We start from the raw sequence: 24,208 nt of genomic DNA on the forward strand, positions 1-24,208 counted from the left end.
AGATATTTTAAAATTTATTTTAATAAATGATTTTAATTTATAATGTAAAATTCTTTCATATAAAATGAAAGTAAACTTAATTGGAGACATTAAAAATAAATTATACTGTCTAAACAATTCTCTGTATTTTGGGTCAAAATAATTATTTATGACATTCTATTAAATATATAAATGATTTGCGAGTTCTACAATTTTAGCCAGATATAAAAAATGATTTTTTTTCAGTCTGTTTTATATTAATGTAAATATGTTTCATTCAAAAATCTTCCTTTGCAAAGAAGGTATTAACTTGAATAAATAAATGCAAGGAAGTTGATGCTTAATGAAATATCCTCCTGATAATAAATACTTTCGATAATTTCAGTAATAACGAAGTTAATATTATTAACTATTTGTGTAAATACTTAAAATATATCTCAACTTGTTTTAATATAAGTTTATAATAAATTTGCAACTATAATAATAATATTAAAAAAAAGTTAAATTTATTGTTTTCTTGAAAAATTTCTAAATAAATATATTTTTATAAAATAAACCTTTAAGTTATTTGGATATTGTAGCCAATGAAATTCTAACTGAGGTTCAGCCATTGCTGTTACCCTCCTGCCATGATCAGAGCTTTAATAGCCCGATAACACCTTATCCCTACACTGTCCTCTACAGATAACGGGGAAGATGAAAAGCATTCTTGCTTCGCCCCTTTAAGCCAGTCCTTATAAGGATGTGATAAGGTCTATCGCCCAGCCAGCCACATCCCACAGGAAATAATGACTCTATTAAGAACAAAGCTAGAAAGCGATACCATAACACAAGACAAAAGAGCACTGAACAACCTAAACAGACAGGTCCGAGAGGCTCTTCAAAAACATAGAAACCCAAAATGGGAAGACAAACCTGGCCAACATCAATGCTGAAGATCACTCTGTCTGGAAATTTCTAAGAACCATCCGCACCAAACAACAAATCATACCTCCCATACAAACCAAGAAAGGAACGGCACACACACAGATAAAGAGAAAGCTGAAGCACTAGCAGATAAACTTAAATCACAGTGCAATCCATCTTATACAAACCTAAACATCAACCTTATATACAAGATACACCGCCAGATTAAGACAACCTTACAACAGCAGAAAGATAACTCAGAACTCACCACTCCGGCAGAAATAATAAACATGATAACCCATCTAAATAGCAAAAAAGGCTCCAGGCCCAGGTGGCATAACTAACCGAATAATAAAACTACTCCCAAGAAAGGCCATAGTACATCTCGTCAACATAACCAACGCTATCCTCAGATACCAGCATTTCCCCACAGCTTGGAAGATCGCAAATATCATACCATTGAAGAAGCCGGGGGAAAAAAAAACCAACACCCTGAAAGCTACAGACCAATCAGCTTGTTACCCAGCCTCGGAAAGGTGACCGAGAAAGTGATACTCTCAAGGCTTCAAGCGGAAACAGACAAAAGGGGAATTGTAACAAATGAGCAGTTCGGCTTCCACAAGGGCCACAGCACAGTCCAACAAATACACCGGCTAGTGGAGATCATCACAAAAGGCTACAACTGGAAACAACACACAGCTGCCATCTCCATCGATGCAACGAAGGCATTCGACAAAGTTTGGCATCAAGGCCTTCTGTACAAATTCATAAAATTTAACATGCCAGTTAAGTTAACGAAAATCATCCACTCATACCTAAAAGAAAGATATATGCAAATAAAAATCAATGAAACACTATCATCCAGACGAAAGGTATCGTCAGGCGTTCCTCAGGGCTCACTTCTGGCACTTCTCCTGTTCTCAATCTTCATAGCAGACATCCCTCTGAACCCAAGAACAACAACCACTGAATTATATGCAGATGATACTGCAATACTGGCAAGATCTATGAGCCCAAATCTCGCAATTAGAAAACTACAGAGCAACATTCACATAATAGAAAAATGGCTGGCAGACTGCAGGATCCAAGTAAACACCGAAAAAAGTTCAGCAGTACTGTTTTCCAGAAAGAGAGTCCACAACATGGATCACATTCACCTCTTAGGTGCCAAGATCCCATGGCAGAATGACATCAAATATCTCGGAGTAATACTCGATAAAAAAACTCAACTTCAGCAATCACATAAAGCACACTGCCTCAAAGACATCGAAAGTAATCTCCCAGCTCTACCCTATGATCAACAGGAAAAGCAAACTGGACACACAAACCAAGCTACTCATCTACAAGATGGTAATATTCCCGGTTATCACATACGCATCCCCCGCATGGAATCATACCACGAATACAAACACCCAAAAAACTGCAGCGAATACAGAACAAAATGCCTGAGGATGATCTTAGACGTCCCTTGCTACATCAGAAACTCGCAAATCCACAGAGAAATCAACATCCCTTACATCTTCTCCCTACTCCTAGATCTTGCTGAGAAGTTCTTTGCCACAACAAGCAACCACCCAAACCCGTTGATCAAGGAAGCCTCAGAATATAACGAAGAAGAAAGACACAAACACAAAAGGCCAAAGTCCATCCTACGTCCAGCTAAACTCACGGCCATCAGGTGGCGAGCTTAAAGCTCATTAAACAATCCATTCAAAATATTCCCTTAACAGACAAAGGGGGGGGGAAGCATCTTTGCTTCACCCATCTAGCCAGTAATGTTATGCGACGTGATAAGGTGAGTCATTCTGGTGCAGAGAGTGCTTTTTTAGCCTGGGTAACGTTTAGCCAATGAAGTTTTAACTGAGGCTCGGCTATTACCGTTACCCGGCCATTACTAGAGCTTTTAGCTCAATAATAACACTCCATCCACACAGATTTTCTTCATTCAGATGGCGGGATAAAGAGTCAAGGACTCAGTCCTTTTAAGGACGTGTTGAGTATATACTACGCATAGTAATTCCTCTGAATATGTTATTTCAAAGCCGAATAAGAAACTCAAAGATAGAAATCTGATCTAAGAGTTTCATGCCGAATATAGAATCTATATAAAGTTCGGCGAGTCTAAGCGTAAGCCAACAGCTGGTAGTGCAATGCCAGGGCAACTCGTTGCAAAGGTGGAGAAAGTTCGATCACTATTCTTGGTATTTACCCATAATGTAAAACAACAGCTCCTAGGAGATGTATTACTGTTCTACATTATGAGAGCAGGTCACTACCCAGACCGGTTTTGACCTTTTTTGAGGTCTCATCAGTGAGTAGGATGTATTTAATACATCCCAATATCAAATTTCAGTAATTTTCTAGATCTACGGAATGTTTTATCGAAGTATCGCATGATATTTTGTTGAAAAAATGAATGCTATAGGAATTAGTGGGCATGTTCTTGCCTGGTTAGAGTTGTTTGACGTTTAGATCACAAATAGTAAAAAATGAACAAAAGAATTAGCATCTGAATCATGGTGTTCCCGAAAGTTCTGTGTTTGGACCAGCATTATCAATGACCTCTATGGTCCACATTTATCAAGTAAAATAAACACCTTTGCAGATGGCACTGCATTGATCTTAAGTATAGATTCTGTAAATGAAATGAAAAAAAAAAAAAAAAAAACGACACAGATCCGAAAAGAGTAACAAACGGATTTTACACTAAATAAACTTACTCTCAGTGCAGAAAAAAAAAGTATAATTTATAATTTAAATTTTTTAAATTGAGAAACGTAGGTATTAATAGAACCAGTTTTTTAAATCCGTAATCGTACACAAATGGAATTGCTTCAGTTACTTAAATTGTAACAACATGGAGATAGAAAACGTGAATAATAGAATTTATTTAGGATTAAAATTTAACACCAATCGAAGCTGGAGACTATATATTAGAGAAGTATACAAAAGAGTATGATTTGTGCATCTAGGGTTTTCTTTTTTATAAAGGATTATCAACTGTGGCAATGTTAAAAATTATATTTCGCTTAGGTATAGAATAATACACAGTGCTGTGTTCTAGGCTGGAGAGGAACCTATTACACCGTATTGATATATCTAATTTCTTTCCAAAATAAATTAATAAGCATTCCAACTATCAATAAATACAGAGACACCACAATGAACTATAAATGCACCCAAGTAAATATTTTACCAGTTACGCAATTCAAGGTCCTTTTTAGGACTCCCAGGGTAACAAATGGCAGTTCTGTAGCCAATGAAGTTTTAACTGAGGCTCGGCTATTGCCGTTACCCAGCCATGACCACAGCTTTTCAGCTGAATAACACCCCATCCACACAGATATTCTTCATTCAGATGACGGGATAAAGAGTCAAGGACTCAGTCCATCGCCCAGTTCTTTTAAGAACTTAAGAAAAATTCAAGATACTCAAAATGCCTTACTCCAATCCAATAACAAATCCGTGTCACCAACAGAAATATATGAGATTTTAAAAAAACTAAATAACAAAAAGGCTCGGGTCTAGATGGAATAACAAACAAGGTACTCGAGTTACTTCCCCGCAAAGGAGTTATGCATCTGGTAGCCATCATTAATGCCATCCTCCGGCTAAATTATTTCCCAGAGCGATGGAAAATTGCCGACGTTTTCCTAATTCCCAAACCTGGAAAAAATAAACAGTTTCCTGAAAATTACAGACCAATCAGCCTTCTTTCATGCATAAGTAAAATAGCTGAACGTGCTATTCTCACACGGGTTCAAGAGGCAACAGATATCAACCATGTCATTCAAGATGAACAATTCGGCTTTAGGAAATATCACTCCACAACGCTACAAATTTACAGAGTTATCGAACATATAACCCAAGGGTATGAATGGCACCAACACTCTGGCGCAGTTTTCCTGGACATCACTCAGACATTTGATAGAGTGTGGCATCATGGACTAATTTTTTAACTACACGAAGTTGGTATTCCATTACCACTAGTTCTACTTATCAAATCATATCTAAATAACAGAAAATTTAAAATAAAACTCAACGGTATCAGATCCACAGAGAGGAGATTCACGGCCGGAGTCCCTCAAGGCCCTCTGCTATCTCCTGTACTCTTCTCCATATACATGGCAGATCTCCCCAAACTGTCTCCAGCTATCACCGCTCTGTATGCCGACGACACAATCATTATAGCCAGATCCCTCCGTCCACACCTGGCCACAATCAAGCTGCAGAGAGCAGTCAGTGAATTGGAGGATTGGTACACTAAGTGGCGCATCGCAATTAATCCAAACAAAAGCTCTACAGTACTTTTCACCAGACGTAAAGCAGAACCGAATACAAGCATACAAATGTTTGGTAAAATCATCCCTTGGCGCAATTTTACCAAACTGGGAGTTCATCTTGATAGACGTCTAAATTTCAAGTCATATATGGATAGTGTCGCCACTAAGGCAAGTCAGACCATAGCACAGCTATATCCACTTTTGAATAGGAACAGCTTCCTAAGCATAAGCAACAAAATCCTCCTTTTCAAATCGGTAATCAGACCGCAACTAACTTACGCCTCTCCAACCTGGGATCACACGACTAAAAGCAACATCAACAGACTTCAGATAATACAGAATAAATGCCTAAGAATGGCATTTAATGCCCCATGGTTCGTCAGAAACATCCAGTTACATCAAGAAGCTAATCTTCCAGATATTAAGACCTACATGACAGGCATTGCGGAGAAATTCTTAACAATCACCCAAATCAGATAGTTCGACAGGCAGCGGACTACAAGCCCTCAGATCGTTTCAAACATAAAAAACCGAAATACTCCATCGCAAGAGAAAGCTGATACAGCCTCAATACTCACAATGAGCGGGTAAATTACCCACAATAATCTCATCACCGACAATCTAAAATCCATATGAAGGGATAAAGAGTCAAGGACTCAGTCCATCAACCAATTAAGTTCAAAGTTCAAATTCAAGATACGATCTAGATGTGGATGGATTCCAGAGGGTAACAGATGGCAACTGTAGCCAATGAAGTGTTTTAACTGAGGCTCGACTATTGCCGCTATCCCGTCATGATCGGAGCTTATAGCTCAATAACACCCTATCCATACATTTTCTTCTACAAATAACGGGGAATATGAAAAGCATTCTGGCTTCACCCATCTACCCCCCCCCCCCCCAAAAAAAAATTCAAGCGACTGTTCGATCAGATAATCATTAGTGGAAAAGTGAGCGTGAAATATATACTCCCACAAGAGGGGGGGGGGGGTAAACTTCTGTAAGATCACTGATCATTTATTTACAATAAGCGTATAAATTTAGAAATTAACCACTGATTGACTCATAAACTGGTAAAATCTACTTGGCCAACAAAACCATTTGCAGTTGGTCGGGAATTTTGATTGCTGATGTTAAATTTAGTATTGCTATACTAAGCGGATTTTTATTTTTTTTCAGTGTTGTTGTTCTAAACTTATTATTCTGAGTATGATGGCGACTTGTTCTTAAATTCATAATAATAATTCTAAGCACGATTGTAATGTGCTCTGATAAGACTATTTTGAGTTTGATATTTTATGCAGTGGGTTGTTTTAATTACTCGAGGCAGCTAAAGCTAGTGTATTATGTTTGTTAACTGAGTGAATCTTCTGGCTGGTTTGCCCGCGTTTGCAGATGACCAGAGTTTCCTGGTGTGACATCCTAGTGTGGAATATTAAATACTTTGATATTAATATTTATCGATATAAATAGGTAAATATTAAAATATAGAAATAATAAAAGAATAAACAAACTGATATGGTGCAGAACCAGTTGAATAAATTTATATGGAATAAAAAAAAAAAGAAATTAACCTATTTACTAAACTAGTAATATACCAGTTTTAACTAAGGGAACTGAAAGTTTGGTTAGAAATAAAACTGAAATCATCTTAAAAATTAAGATATTAGAAAAGAATATGACATCATGTTAAGAATGAGTTAACGTCAAATCTTTTGGGATTTTCCTAAAATATATTTTTTCAAATGCATCGCATAGTCTAATAATGAAATAAAAACAAAACAAAGTGCGTTTACTTTGTAAAGTCAAACAAGAACCATAAATTTATCCTGACAGCTAAAACTTGAATGATATTTGGTGCATTTCGGTTTTCCTCAACTTTACGGTTCGTTTCTCCAACATGTCTAACAGTTAGGTGTGACTTGGCATGAAGTCAAAATTCTTTCATTTTCTCTTCGCAAAGCATGCACGGGATTTAATTATTGCGCTATCCATGAAAGAATTTCAGATTTTGTTAATGCAAGGCTAACTTAGCAGTATCCCAATGGAATGTGAAACGAAGCATTAGAAGTGGTATAAAATTTTGTGTTTACTTAACATATCTCAATTTCAAGAGGAATATTTTTACTATTCGGTATATTTCATGGTGTGGGCGGCAGTAATAATTTTGCTAAATTCTTTGACCTGAAGAGCAGTGAAATTTCCAACTAGTAGTTCTCTATTTTCATTGTTAACCTTTCTTTATTTGTAGAAACTCATTATAACGAGTATGCAAGGCTAAAACAAAATTAAAGTGCCCAATACTGATAAATAAGCAACTACTAAATGCTTAGTGAAGGTTCCTACTGCAACTGTGCTTCTTCGCATTCTTCCCATCTCTCCATTTAACCCTCAAAGCAGTTAATAAAGAACCTTTCTCCCATCCTCCACTTTTTTCACATTCCCGTGAAACTAGCTGACATTTAGATATATAATAAATAAATAAAATATTTAGATAAGGGGTGGCCATCTTGTAATATACTTTAAATCTATTGGTACATCTTCAAAAACAAGAGTTTAATTAATTGCATCTTATACCAATTTTATCCTCATATAATATTAATACATTAATATATTGTAATTTAAAAAAAAAAATGTGATGGAGAGAAAGGGAGATTCTGAATAGTCCTTTTTAGGACTTCAAGGGTAACAATTAGCAATGCTGAACCGAGGAAGTAAACTGAGGTTCGGCTGTTGCTGTTATCCTGGGTGTGAGTTTTTGAGTTCGCTCCCTTACGGTTTTTGCCTTAAGGGAGCACCTTGAGTCTCCGGGGAAGGTGTTCTCCGGCAGGGCCCGCTGAGGGGTTCTTGTCGGTGAATTATTTTCCTCGGAATTTGAGTGGTTCTGCTCAGGAGTCGGGGAGCCCGTTGGGGTGCTTGAACGGGGCGGCCGACACTGAGTGGAACCAACGCTGAGCGGTTCTGCTTAAACGGGGAGCCCGTCGGGGTGCTTGGACGGGGCGGCCGTCAATGAGTGGAACCAACGCTGAGACATGGACGGTCTTTCGCCCACTATGGAGTGGCCTAGAGATCGTCCGATTTTTTGAGATTTTACCCTTTACTTACTAATCAGGACTTCAAGGGTAACAAATGGCAATGCTGTAGCCAATGAAGTTTTAACTGAGGCTTGGCTATTGCCGTTACCCAGCCATGACTAGAGCTTTTTAGCTCAACAACACTCCATCCACACAGATTTACTTCATTCAGATGACGGGATAAAGAGTCAAGGACTCAGTCCATCGCCCAGTTCCTTTAAGAACTTAAGAAAAAATGTGATATAATTATCACTGGCATCCTCTGATTGGATGAAATCATCAAAAGCAGACCAAAATAAACGAAGGCAGTTCGTACAACTGACTTTACTCAGTAAGAGGCATTTAACCCTGTTCATATTCGGCATTGTGTAATCATGCATCTAATTTTATAATCATGCATCTAATTTTAATACTTTATTTCTTATGATTTAAAACATGGATGGATTTGTTGAAAGTTTCATGCTATACTTTGAAGGTGGTAAAATTTTAATGCGTATAAGTTACAAGAAATAAATAGCTGGTAATAATATAAACATTTATGAATTTTTAGATAATTTCCACAAAATAAAAAAATAAATTAATAATAATAATAAAATAAAAATAAAATAAAATATTCGTATCAATACACATCAAGAGATTTTTCCTAGAAATAAATTAATGTTGTTTTCACAATTTTAGAAAATAAAGAGATCTTAGTTAAAAATTACGGTTGCAAAAAAAAAAAAAAAAAAAAAAAAATTGATTCAATTATCTAACTGAGAAGCAAGCAATTCAGTAGCATTCCAGAACAATAACATATCAAATGTTGATGATTCAATCAAGAGGAAATGAAACAACAAACCACTTGGAAACCTCTGTAATGTTTACATAGTTAATACATCTATATGTATATAAACAAGGTAACATTTTAACGATTGCTTTAATATTTTTAAATTCCGTATATTTCCATTTATTTCAACTCTAAAGGCCATTTAAGATACATTTAAATATTTCAACATTTTGTTTATGCTTGATCGCAATAACTTTATCGACTCAATTACAGTTTCGACTACTGTATACATTCTACGCATAACAACTTATTTAATATTTCTCCCCAAACGCTATCCAGAACATTCTACACCCCCCCCCTTCAGCTATATCCTATTTCGGCAAAAGTTAGCCAGCTGGAGAAACTTATTGTTCCGCCCAAGACAGCCTCATTGATTTAATGCGCCATTACCGCCATCTGTCGGATAATATACTGTAGCAGGTATTTGGAAGAGAATTCAAAACATGATTTATTACTTCAAACTACTATTATTAGCGTCATATTAGAAAGCAGAGACATTTTTGTTTGAAGGCGTATTCAGTTTGCCAAGTAATACCGTGAAATATGAGGAAGGGCTCATTAAATTTGCGTACACGGGGGAATACATATTAAGCAAGTTGATCATGATGAGGTACCTTGCTTCGGAATTTCCATGTGCGGAGATAACGTAAAGAGATCAGCCATAGCTTCGCTTTTAATTACATTATCTTTTAGATGGGTTATCGTCAAGGTAATATGTTTATTTATGTACAAATAGAAAACTAAACAATTAAACAACCACATCAAGCAGCTGTAATTATGTTTAGGGTTCAATAAACAAGACAATCTTGACGCAAAAATGGATAGCTGGAATGAGCAGACTTATCCATTTTGTAGTTGAGTCTAAAGAAGTTAATGATCTTTTGTTTAACGTTGTCTGCTGTGAATCATGGGCTGTCATTTTATTCTCCAGCCTTTATCAGAAAAACGTAACTTCATTAGCATTACATCGCTCTCCACTCTAAGTAAACATGAAATTTCGTTATAAAAGCGTTTATCATTGAATTTTTCATCGTAAAGAGAGAGAGAGAGAGAGAGAGAGATTTCAGAAACTATTAAACTAAAAGTATTAACCATTAGAAAAAATATATTATTACTCTATAAATAGAGATATAAATAATTATCATTAATTATATATATTTATTATTATCATATTTTTATAATTTATTTATAATTTATTATATAATAAATATAATTATTTATTTATTATATAATTTATTTATTACAATATATAATTTATTATAATTCCTTGATTTCATTTTCATAATCATATAAATTTTCTTTTGACTATTATTTTTAATTTGTATTACTACTTATTTTTTTAAAAATTGCTCGTTTTTATTTAATTAGCTCTAAAAACATAAACCTTGAAAACGTTCAAATTTATTGAAAATACATTTTATAAACATGCATTTTCAAATGCAACTTTTTTACAACAGTTTTATTTTATAACATTATTTAACTTTCATTTTAATAACGTTAATTGATTTATATCTATGCAATTCGTTTAATTAAACGGAAATCTAATTATTAATTTAAAAATAAATGGAAAGATGCACGAAATGGAAAATGGTGATGAATAACCTGGAATTATGGTCAATGTTAACTCCATTTGGAAATAAATAATATTTCTAAAAATTATTATGTTTTAATCACTTTTTAACTTTAAACTTGAAAATAAAATATTTTAACATGTGAACATTAATACACACCATATTCCTTAATATATATTAATTTTTAAATAAATATTTGTTAGGTTTTTTTTTTTTTTTTTTTTTTTTTAAGGTTTTTAAGCAGTTTCTAAATTGTTGATTTTTTTCTGTATATCCTTCAGTAAGACAGTTCTAAAATGTAATTTTAGTAGAATTGCAATTTCCTGCAGTATTTCAAAATGTTATTTTAATCACATCTACAATGCGTATACGAAAGGATGGGAATTTCTTTCTTTAAGTTTTTATCAGACAAGAACTACAGAGACTTCTTGTTTAAGAACCTAATGGGTCCGTTGACACGTAAACTATGCTAGCTTCACTTGCCAACTGGAAAAGATTATTCAACGGCGTGCTATTCAAGTGAGTTGGCAAGCAGTTAATGTTCGCTAACCATTCACTTAAACAGCTGTCGTATTTCCCACTTACACAAACTAACTTCTTTTTATGTTTCTCGAGTTAAACGAGACCACGCGTGAGAAACTCCAAGCATGCGCTTTATCATTCATGCAACTATTTGTAGTTTTCCAGTCTTGTATTTTCTCACTCAAAACGAGATATTTCGCGAGGGACAAATCAACAACGAAACACAACACAAGCAGCTAGTTCTGTATTCCAATAGGAGGTAAAAAAATGCAGAATCGTGCGTTACTAGTGTGATTGCTTGGTGTTCGACTCCAGAAAAATCTATTTGCCCAACCGTGAAAACTTTTTTCCCCCCTCACAATAGTAAAAGGTAGAGGCTCCCAAAAAGACCAGTAGGGGCCACATTTTCGGCTGACCGCACAAAATTTACGGTCTACGTCGCGCCTATTAATGCGGCAGGACAATATTGGCGGTGTTATAAATAATTCAAGAGCTTACTCACCGCTCCCGTCGACACCAAAGCCGTCTCTTCCTTCAACCTGATTCTGTGCTGTCGTCTTTGAGAAACATACACCCGCAAAACATGCTCTTTCAAGAAGAGGCGATACTGTTCTTTTCCTTCACATCCCTCCCTTCTTCCACTAGATTTAGCTTTAAGCTCACTCTTATTGGGGCGTTTTTTTTTTTTCCTTTTTCGAGCCCAACAGGAGAATAAACCAAGATGTCGCTCACGGACATTTTTAATTCACGTGTTGAAAAACTCAGAGACTGGATTTATGCGTTCCTTATTTGAAATTCTTTCTCGCTTTCTTTCGTCGAGTTTTAAATTAAATGCGCTTCAGCAACCCTAAAGATCTTACAGCTATTTCTGGAATCTCAAAAGAATCGGATTATATCAATGTATTTAATATTAAGTTGCTTTCTTCAATAACCAGTAAAGAGCTGAGTCCATATTTTGAAAAGTGAGAAAAAATTTCGTATATATTGTATCAAATTTTAGTTAAAAACTGCAAATATTGTAAAATTTTATATTTGAGTAGTTTTAAATGTCTTGTTTCATACGAAGCTCCCTTGATTTTTATAAAAATAATGTTATTTCTATTTATGTTATAAAAAAAAGACATAAATCTATCATGCACGTGTTGAAGTAAGTCTTTGTATATCCTCTCCCCTGTTTTAAAATGAACTATACCGATATGTATGTTTCTGACTTCTCACTAGACCTACAGTATAACTGAACACATACAACACATCCTTAACCTAGCTGTCTACGACGCTTGGACAAGAACTTGTTGACCTCGAAAAAATTAATTAATAGATACAATACACAGGTGTGGACCTTAGATGCTCCAGCCGTAATTAAAAACAGCTGAGCCATCCACAATTTAATACGCACAAGTATTATTATAACTATTAAACTCTTGTGTAACTAAAATGTGCTAACCGCTCCCCACCCAAAAAGGCTGTGGATTCGAATCCCGCCGTGGGAATGGATGTTTGTGATTGTCTGTGGAAATACTAGTGGTGGTCGGCGATAGATGGCGTTGGTGTAGTTGCGATCAGTTGGTGGATTGTGACTGGTGGAGACAAAGTTGGTAAATGCCCTCCCGCGATGAGTCTTTGGACTCCCTAGAGGTAACAAATAATAATAAAAACATAGATTAGTTTTATTTATTTTTTATTGTGTTATACGACCAGTTAATGGAACTATTCACAAGGATTTTTTTTTTAATATACAAGTTATAAAATATTTCTTGTATAAAAAGGGGTATAGTATTATTATGTGAGTACCTTTCATACTTCCATTAATACACAACAAATTTTCTTTCTGTACATACTAAGCAGGATCTTCCCCTGATGGTCAATCATCAAGTAATTGAAAATCAACTTTATCTTAATATTTTTCCACACAGTGGAAATTTGAGTTACCCAAATAGCAAATTGTCAGATTATTTTGCACGATCTCTTCACAGATGTGGACGTCGTGCGGAATGAGAACAAGCGCATCCTTACTTCATACTTATAATATAATAAATAACAAAGTTTAACATTAATAATAAACAAAGTGTTAACATGAAAAATTTAACCTACAGATGTCAAAACATTTGGAAAACGTTATTTATCTAATCTGTAAACATTAAAAGTGTACGTAATTATATTCTAATTAAATTCTGAAGATGAAATTTTTAATTGATTACATTGTGTATCAAAATGTTTGATACCATCAAAACATTCAGAAATTTTTTTTTTTTTTTGGCTAGATGGATGAAGCAAAAATGCTTTTCATATTCCCCATTATCTGTAGAAGAAAATCTATGGATAGGGTAATATAGAGCTATAAGCTCTGATCATGGCAGGAGGGTAACAGCAATAAATGAGCCTCGGTTAAAATTTCATTTGGCTACAGCATGCCATCCATTACCCTCCCTGGGTGCCCATTTTAGTCGTACGACATGCATCGGCTACAGTGGGGCTATTCTTATCCCGGTCACCACACGGAGTTTAATTGTTTCAATTTTGAAAATGTTAATTATTGATCAAATATACAACATTAAAAAAAAGTAGATTTTGTTTATGTTTTAATTAAATTGTAAAAATAACAAATTTCCTATGAGATATTTCATTGTTTGATAGAAATTTATTTTGACGCGAATTTCTACTTTTGTTTTAATAAGTTTTTTTTTTTTTCATTTAAATCATTATCAATATTCATGTTTGTTTACTGAATGAAAGCTATTAAGAAAATCGCATAGATTTCCTCTTCCCACACCGTTTTATTTTTTCAATAGCCTTAATTCAGTAAACAAGGCGAACACGGAAAATTAATATTTTTCATTATGATTCCTTAAACTTTCGCAATAGAAAGGAACAAAATGCTTCAAATTCTTATAGCTATTATCATATATAAGTAAGCTAGAGAGAGAGAGGGAATGGGGGGGGGGGTAAATTTCATCATTCCTCCGGCGACATTAAAGTGCGCAGAATCCTGGACCAAACTGCTTCATCACTTGGCTAATCTCGATCAATAATCCCGGAGAATCGATCTCAGAGTTCGAGCAGGCCTCGTTAATCTCTGTAATCGCTCTTTGCCTAAAGAACTCGTAACACTTTCGTCCTCTTCTACGAAACAACTGAAGATTTTCAAGATAAACCAGTTCGGTATACGCAAGGTGAACAAAAAGAGAGGAACAAAAAAACTCCAGCCTTTATTATTTCGAAGACTATCCATAGTTTTTAATCATTTTAAATGACACGATTTTCCTACAATTTCTTACAGGAATTGATCCAACTTTTAAAATAAAATAACTTATAGAAATTTTTACTTCATCTGAATCAATCCCTATTGAAAGACTAAGGAGTAAACATACTGGATCCTGATTTTTCGTAGCATAGTTGTGAGAGGATTCAACTACTATAATAATATCCTCAAAATAAAGTGCTTTATTTTATAAATAGCTATAATTTGTCTTAAAGTTAAGATTTAGTTCTTTATATTTCAACTGCAATTAAATATTTTTATATATATTTTAATATTTAATTGAAAATCTGGAGAGAAAACTTTTATAAATGATAAAAAACTTCATACACCAAAAATTTATTTCTAGTTTCTTGTACAAGTTGAACAGGCAACTGTACGTAGTAAGCTTTAGGCGTATTGACTAAACCTCGCCTATTGGTTGTATTTTTCTTATTAATTTATTTTTTAATTATATATATTTATGAAATAACACTTTTATTGTATTTTTCTTACTTATTTATTTTTTTAAATTATAATTATATTTATATATTTTAAGAAGACGATTTTCTCATTCTGTCATGTTTTTTTAATATTTCATTTTCCATCGTTGTGTAAGCGAACTTTTTTTTTCTAAAGTCTGTTATCTATTCCAGTCTAAAATGTTAGATCTTCTTCATTTCCCCGAGGTTTACTTTGTCTCTTTTCTTGTTTCGTACTTTAAAAGAATTGTTAATTTCCTAATTTTTTTGTTTTCCTGAAATGGGAAGAACTAAATGGAAGGGGGAAAGAAAGAATAGAATAAGAGCCCCTAGTATGTTTAGCAAGGGCAACGAGTATAACAGGAGGAAAATGGAAAACGTTAAGATCTATGCATTTTCACATGACAGCCAGTCTTTGTACGTTGTTCGCATGGATTTGTGCAGATATTAATTATTATTTTATTTATTTTATTTTATTTATTTATTTTTTTTGTTGGGGGTATTTTTAAACGGGAGGCGAAAGATATGTTATGCTGATTTGACAGATATGCATTGTTTGGATTTTTCTGTTTATAGACGTAATTCTTAAAAGAAGTGCTATAGAACTGTAAGCATCCCCCCCCCCCCCAAAAAAAATCACCATGAATTCTTCTATTCATTACTGGCTTTATATAGCGTGAAAAACTTTCGGCTGTAATATACAATAAAAAAAATTGATATTTTTACTATGATGTTTTAATCGTATTTGCGAAAATCTATATGAAATAATCAAGAAAATGGGCACTATAGAAAGTCGGATTTATTTAACATTAAGTTATGTAAGCTGAGGCCTCTAAATAAATATGAAAGAGTAATAATTGAAGTCCGCCATCGTCCTGCATCTCAAAGCGATTTCAGTAATAGGACAACAAGAACAAACGAAGAAAAAATTTTATGCATTTTAAAACAATTAAGTAAAAAAAAATAATGCTCTAGAAATTTTGCTTAATGTTTTGATATAAAAAAGAATATCAAAAAAATTCTAAAATATATAAATAAACCTATTATAAAATAAAATGAACTGACTACTTCAATCTCAGAATAACGGAAATTGAAAAAGAGGCGTCGGTCCTTGGGAAGATCTTAGTCCTTTTTAGGACTTCCAGGGTAACAAATAGCAATGCTGAACCGAGGAAGTAAACTGAGGTTCGGCTGTTGCTGTTATCCTGGGTGTGAGTTTTTGAGTTCGCTCCCTTAGGGTTTTTGCCTTAAGGGAGCACCTTGAGTCTCCTGGGAGGGTGTTCTCCGGCAGGGCCCGCTGAGGGGTTCTTGTCGGTGAATTATTTTCCTCGGAATTTGAGCGGTTCTGCTCAGGAGTCGGGGAGCCCATCGGGGTGCTAGGATGGGGCGGCCGACACTGAGTGGAACCAACGCTGAGCGGTTCTGCTTAAACGGGGAGCCCGTCGGGGTGCTTGGACGGGGCGGCCGTCAATGAGTGGAACCAACGCTGAGACATGGACGGTCTTTCGCCCACTATGGAGTGGCCTAGAGATCGTCCGATTTTTTGAGATTTTACCCTTTACTTACTAATCAGGACTTCCAGGGTAACAAATGGCAATGCTGTAGCCCATGAAGTTTTAACTGAGGCTCGGCTATTGCCGTTACCCAGCCATGACTAGAGCTTTTTAGCTCGATAACACCCCATCCACACAGATTTTCTTCATTCAGATGACGGGATAAAGAGTCAAGGACTCAGTCCATCGCCCAGTTCTTTTAAGAACTTTAAGAAAATTGAAAAAGAAGCAAAGAATGGTAATATACCCTTGGAGGGTAATGAATGGCAATGCTGTAGCCAATGAAGTTCTAACTGAGGCTCGGCTATTGCTGTTACCCTCCTGCCATGATCAGAGCTTTATTAGCTCAATAACACCTTATCCCTACACTGTCCTCTACAGATAACGGGGAAGATGAAAAGCATTCTTGCTTTGCCCCAGCCAGTCCTTATAAGGACTATAAATTGAAAAAGAACAGGATCCTGTCATCAATCATTGCAAAGAAATGAACAAAAAATAATGATAACACAGCAAGGACGTGCAAGAGAAAGGATAGGATTTTTTTTGTTGTTGTTGTGTGAGATGATACTGAGGGTAATTTTCGTATATATGATAGCTATGTTTATGGATATAGTTCTGTATGCGTATATATATGTATATATTTATTAATTTTGGCAGAAATGATATATATAGAAAGAGAGGTGAGTGTATATATATATATATATATATATATATATTTATTTATATAAGGTTGATTATATTAAGAACATAAATATTAAACTATGACAAAATAAATAACAAAATGATTCCTAGCTGATATCGCAAGAATCAACAAATATAAAAATGTGCTTTACTGGCTATTAATAGGGTATTTTAACCAAAATAAACATTTTTATGAAGATGATTTAGATGACCATACTTGAGAAAGAAAAACAACTGGACAATGAAGTCATGTATTAACAATGTCGTTGAGCATCCCAACAGGAGTAAGCTATTCTTGAAACGGCTATTCTTCACTGAATAAGGGATTAGCACGCCAAGCAGGCTTTGCATATGACAAAGCGGCTGCAGGACTTCCAGTCTTGCCGACGCTATAGGAAGTCATAAAGAACTTTCTTCCCTCCACCTTAAGTGTCTTGAAGACTGCAAAAATAGCAGTTTTTTTTTCTCCCCTTCTCTAATAAATTACAACTTTGGAACAGTTTAAAGTAGTAGCTTGTGTCAGCTTTTTTTCGCCTTTTTTTTTTTTGTGAACAAACAAAAAAATTTAAAGAGGGCTTGTGATGCCTACAAGTGTTACTAGGCGCTCAAGCATGTCTATCTAAAGAGAATAGAATTTACTCACAGTAAGCGCGCATTTTTAAAGACTTTTTTAAGTTATTTTTCGATGCGAAAAGCAGTGTGAAACTGTAAAAAAAATAGGCTGGTATCTAATAGGAATTTTTTTTTTTTTTTTTTTTTTTTTTTTTTTTTTTTACATTTATCCATCTGTCCGTTTTACATACACAGTAGTACCGCTTTGGCTTTTCAAAGTTTGATGAAATTTAGTATTTGATATCTTTAATTTTAAAATTTTTGTTGACCAATTTCGATTTTGGCTTAAACCGGACATATAAAACTATATAAAAGTTTTATATCAAACTGACTGTCGAATTTTTTTTTTTTTTTCAATGACGTTATCTTTTCCATCAAACTGACCAGATTATTAAACATAAAGTACGCTAAATACTATGCCTCGTTGGCCGAGTAATTAGCGTATCCATTCTCCAGTGAAAAGGCTGCGGTTTCGAATCCCGCCGTGGGCATGGATGTTTGTAATTATCTATGAAAATATTAGTGGTTGTGGTGGTCGGTGGTAGATGGCGTTGGTGTAGACGAAGAAAGTGGTGGTGGAGACGGAGAATTGTGGACTAGGTGCCCTCCCTCGATCAGTCTTTGGACTCACTGAAGGTGTCATGTAAAAAGAAAATAATAATTAATATTAAAACGCGAAAAAAAAAATCAATCATCCTGAACAAAATAGCTCTGAGTGGAACACGAACCTCACAAAGCGAAAACCTAATGTGAAATATTTCGGGGGGAGGATACAAAAATAAGTTGGTTCGACAGGAGTCATTTTTGAAAAATAAAGGAAAAAAAATTGATAAATATTAATAATATATCTGAAAATCAACAAGTAATGAAAGACATATGAGGCGTATGCGAGAACCACACAAAGAATTCATTTATTTAATATAATACCAATTAAAATGTCATTAAAAAGAATTCTGGCCTTTTCAACATGTAGCTATTAAAACTGTTAATTAAAATTCACTTGGCAAATACAATGCGGTAATAAAAGTAAGAAGAAAGAAATAACTAAGTTATAAAAACAATAAAATATACTCTTAGAAATTAATTAAAACAAAAATAAAAATATTTTTTAAAAAATCAATAATTTAAAAAAATTCTTAATATAAGTTATATCATTTTTGGTACACCATAATAATAATAATAATATGTTTTTTTATACATTTAACTGCTTATAGTACTGTACCGTAGGGAACTCGACCGTGAGATGCGGTGATTAATACCCTTGGAGGGTAATGGATGGCAATGCTGTAGCCAATGAAGTTGTAGCTGAGGCTCGGCTATTGCTGTTATCCTCCTGTCATGATCAGAACTTTAATAGCTCAATAACACCTTATCCTTACACTGTCCTCTTCAGACAACGGGGAATATGAAAAGCATTCTTGCTTCGCCCCTTATAAGGACTATACCGTATTCTTTCTTGCGATAGAAGAAATATTCTTGCCATTGAAGAAGCATTGAAGAAATATATACATTAAGATGAATTATGGGTGTTTTTCTTACATGTAGAAAGGTGGTTAGATAGCAAAGTTTAGATAAGATTCAAGATAGCAAAGTTTAGTGACATCGAAAAACTGCATACACCATGAAAGTTCTCCCGGACTACACTCATTCTGGTTACTCTTACAAAATTCCGGCTTGATATTAGTGCAAAGTACTTCAATGGAAAAAGTTTTTCAAATTCGCAAGCAGTTATTCCTTCTTTTTTCTTACAAATACATTTAAAAAATGATAGCGAACATAATAAGAGCTTAATATTTAGAAGATTATGAAGAGTGTTTTAAAATTCTGAATATGTCACATCAGAAGTAAGCAAACCTTTTATTTTTAATAATAATAATAATATATATATATATGTTACTAAGACATTGGAAGATTAAAAAGATGTGACAAAAATGAAAAACTAAATCTTTAGAATAATAGAATTCGTGAGTATTCTAGTTTCAATTCTACGTAATTTTATATTTTTCGGACGGTACTGATATCAAACATCAATCATGAGACACATGATTCTTTAAATGCTTACAGTATAAATATTAAGATAAATATATGATATTTGAATTAAATACCCGAATTGTAAAACAAAAACCTATTTTATTTATTTCCAGATGAACGACATGAGAGATGACCCTACCGCCAGACTTGCTTGTCCGCACCGTATTCCAAATCATCCTACTGGTGTTCATGTTTAACTCTTTAGTGAACACAGAAGAAGAAGTGGAAGGAGGGTGTCCTCCTTGGGAAAAAAGTCCCTGGTGTCCTTGCTACCAGTTCGAAGATGGATTATTCCTGGAATGTCCGAACACGGGTTTGGATCAGATCCGAGCCACGCTGTCTCTCATCATTTCTCCGATCAAATCGTTAAGTATTTACCACTTGGACAGCTCGGTGACGATATTGCCAGGAGGGATGTTTGCGAATATGACAGTCTTTCATTTGCAGATCTCTTACACGCAAATCCAATTCATAAACGAACAAGCATTCGTCGGATTAGAAGACATGCTGGAAAGTTTGTCTCTAGTGAACAGCAAGCTTCAAGAAATCCCTCAAGGGGCCCTTAATCAGTTGACCACTCTACGGACTCTCGATTTTGATTCCAACATCATTACCACCGTCGACAGTTACGCTTTCTACGGCCTACAATTGACGAGTCTCAACCTTCAGAACAATAAGATCGACTCCCTCACGGAGTACGCGTTCGGGGGGTTAGAGAATACCCTAGAGGAACTAATACTGATTAATAACCGACTGAGGAGGTTTCCCTTGAATGCTTTACGAAGGCTTCGCCAGCTCAAGACCTTAAGACTCGTGTGGAACGAAATCGAAGATATCCCCGATGATGGCTTTACTCGCTTCACTGGTTTACAGAGACTCGATCTGAGCTCCAATAAGATACGCGTTCTGGACGAACGCAGCTTCGTCACGATGCCACGGTTGGCTTCTCTCACACTGTATATGAATCGGCTCACATCGCTGAACGATAGCGTCTTCATTCATCTTCGAGAGCTTGAGACACTTGACCTGAGCCATAATAGCATCGCTGCGATGGAAAGAAGAGTATTTAGTTATCTCCGCAAGCTACGAACAGTCGACCTCAGTTTTAATCACCTACATTCTATAGAATCGGGAATTTTTCAAAATATGACCAACCTTCGAGAGGTGTTTTTATCTAATAATATCATATCAACTTTTACTAATTCTTCTTTCAGTAATAGTTCCCAAATTTCGGTATTGTTCGCACCTAGTAATGCCATCACTCATATTGAGTGCGGTACTTTTTATTCCTTGCATAACCTCTACCAGTTGCAATTGTCATTTAATCAACTTCGAGAAATTCACCCGACTTTGTTTAAAAACAACAGAGAACTTCGTTCTTTATCTTTGGATAATAATCTCATCACTGAAATTTTACCTGGGACTCTTCAAGAACTGGTAGAACTTCGAGATTTGCGATTACAAAATAATCTCATCAAAGCAATCAAAAAGGGAGTGTTTTATTCGCTTCCAAATCTTCAAGAACTTCATTTACAATTCAACAGGATTCAAGTGATTGAAATGGAAGCTCTTCAAAGTCTGGCTAATCTTCAACATTTGAACATTCAAGGAAATCGACTCATTGAAATCGAAGATATTTTAAGTCGTTATCCATCGAGTCTTAGATCTCTCCAACTCACTCATAACGAGATCACTAACATGCATGCGAATAGTTTAAGAGGTCAGAACAAGATGGAAATCCTATGGCTCAATTTCAATCGTTTAAAAAAATTATACCCGGAAGTATTTCAAGATTTGGTAGAAGTTCAAAAACTTTATTTGGATCATAACGTTATATCGGCGATAGAGGGCGGCACTTTCATGGGTATGAGGCAGTTGGTTTATCTCAATCTGGAATATAATAATCTCAACCATCTCAACGTGGATATGTTCAAAGGAACTGAGAATTTAGAAGAACTCTACTTATCTCACAATCGCATCATGGACATTGAACCCCAAACATTTCAGAGCTTACAAAACTTGAAGATTCTTCATCTTTCCCACAATCAGATCTACGTGGTACGTAAATATATGTTTGAAGGATCATTGCCCTTAAATGAACTGCTTTTAAACAACGTCATGGCAGAAGAAATAGAAGCTGGATCCTTCTTAGAACTGTCTGCGTTGGTAAAGTTGGATATCAGCGACAACAAACTAACAAATGCCCGAGTGGATTTTCTATTTCTTCCATCATTAAAACATCTTTATTTATCGGGAAATAATCTAACAGGAGTCAGTGATAATATATTTTACGGTTTATCGGGACTTGTTTCGTTGAGCGCTAAAAACACGGGTCTAATCCCGGTCACTGGTCGTTTATTTGAACCATTGAGTGACCTTTTAGTAATACGACTAGATGGAAACAACATCCGACAGTTGGAAGCTCATCATATGTACAGTCTTAGTTATCTAAAAGAGTTGTATTTGAACAACAACGAATTTGACAAAGTTCCATCGTCGGCTATCGAATTGTTACCAAACTTGGAAGTGCTATCGATGCCCGTCAACCGAATCACATCGGTTCAAAGTTTAGCATTTAGAGGAAATAGAAACTTACAAAAACTGTTACTGAATGCTAATTCGATCTCTCACATAGACGGAGATGCCTTTCATAATCTGACGAAGCTCAAAGAACTCGAGCTATCAAACAACACTCTGAAGTCTCTATTTCTAGACGTGTTCGAGGATTTACACTCCTTAGAGAGACTCAAACTGGACTCAAATCTACTCTATTTTATTCCCAACACACTTGTTCACTCTCCGCTACCGACTTTAAAATATTTATCATTCAACCGTAACCCCGTCATACGAATACGAGAGGATTTGAGCGCTTCGGGCACGTTTCCTGCTCTAGAGGAACTAAGCATCAATCACGGAAATATTTCCGTCATCGCTTCTCATGATTTCTTGGGATTTCCAAACTTATTTTCCCTATCTCTGAGACATAACCGCATCACCAAAGTCTCCCCCGGAGCCTTTAAATCTCTCGAGAGACTTGCGACTCTTGATTTAGGTTACAACGACCTGGATATTCTCCCCGAGGAACGTTTGTACGGACTGAGGAAGTTGAAATCGCTTAATCTCACTAATAACCGACTTGTGGAATTACCGGTGTTCAGCGAAGATTTGAATCATCTCGAACATCTGGATGTGTCGGCCAATCATGTTAGTAAAATAGAGGGCAGCACTTTCCAACAGTTGTATAACTTGAAGACTTTGTCTCTTCAGCAAAATCAAATCCATTGGGTTCAACTTGGTGCTTTCGGCGCATTATCTTTTCTGTCAGAATTAAATTTTCAGAAAAATAAGCTGACGAATCTAAACTCCAATGTTTTGACTCCTATCGAAGTGAAAATCACTGTTCTACGTCTCTCAGGTAAGAGGGTGAATTAAAAAGAGATATTTTACATATTGTAGAGAGTCTGTCAGGCGTTAAAAAATGGGAATTTACTTGGAAATTTCAACAAATAAATATACGAGTGTTTTTAAATATGTCGGTGATATTTTTAGATAAGGAAAAGGATCAAGAAATACGGTAATATTTCAGCATCGAGTTAAAGTATTTGTTCGAGCGAATGACCTATTTGTAATCCAATAAACAGAACTTTAAATTATCGATTTTAAAAATATCTATGAACATTGAGTAAATACCAACTTTCCCTCTGAAATATTGATTGAAAGGTTAGTCACAAAGTAGAAAAATTTAACAGCAAACGCCTATTTCTTTCTTTTTTTTTCCCCTTTTTTTTTTCAATCATTCATACTGACTGTCCAATTTTCCATGTATCGAAATATCTTATATTTTAGCAAAGAACTTCTCACCGATCATGTTATGTGCTTTTTCGAAATCTGTTTAAAAAAATATTGAGCTGGTGGTCAGCAAGGATCACTTAGAATGGAAACGCCCCTAGACATTTTCTCTTCCTGAGAATATAAAATTTTAAATAAGATCTGTTACTATTTTAAGAAATGATATCTCCACCTTTTATGCTATTGGAAAGTCCTGGGAGAGTCAACTATACTTCGTATTGTTATCACTGAACTACTAAATTTAAAATTATATATAAAAAAGAATATAATATAATATTATATTATATATAAAAAATAAAAAATATTTAAATATAGTTTTTTTATTTTTAAAAAAATTTAATAAACTGCCATATTAAGAAACACCTAATTTTTTAATATATAATATATATATATATATATTATATATTGCTGTTACCCTCCTGCCATGATCAGAGCTTTAATAATAGCTCAATAACCTTATCCATACACTGTGAATCCAATACCCTTGGGGGGGTGTAAGGGATGGCAATTCTGTAGCCAATGAAGTTCTAACTGAGGCTCGGCTATTGCTGTTACCCTCCTGCCATGACATGATCAGAGCCTTAATTGCTCAATATTATTA

At 34.9% G+C, this 24,208-nt stretch overlaps 2 protein-coding genes across 2 annotated transcripts in view; one reads left to right on the forward strand and one right to left on the reverse strand.

Moving 5' to 3' along the window:
* The window catches only part of LOC150098912 (uncharacterized), a 191,436-nt gene that overhangs the window by 103,203 nt on the left and 64,025 nt on the right, over window positions 1-24,208 (reverse strand). The gene's annotated exons all lie outside the window — the stretch shown is intronic.
* The window catches only part of LOC150098913 (uncharacterized), an 81,612-nt gene that overhangs the window by 45,918 nt on the left and 11,486 nt on the right, over window positions 1-24,208 (forward strand). The window contains exon 2 of the mRNA XM_090404853.1: window positions 19,872-23,173. Within this exon, the coding sequence (XP_090260979.1) occupies window positions 19,888-23,173 (3,286 nt within the window). The 5' untranslated portion in view covers window positions 19,872-19,887. The remainder of the gene's footprint in view (window positions 1-19,871; window positions 23,174-24,208) is intronic.

This window comes from Typopeltis vanoorti, chromosome 15 (genome assembly GCF_054136105.1).
Source record: "Typopeltis vanoorti isolate ZY-2024b chromosome 15, IOZ_Tvanoo_1.0, whole genome shotgun sequence".
Taxonomy (NCBI): Eukaryota; Metazoa; Arthropoda; class Arachnida; order Uropygi; family Thelyphonidae; genus Typopeltis; species Typopeltis vanoorti.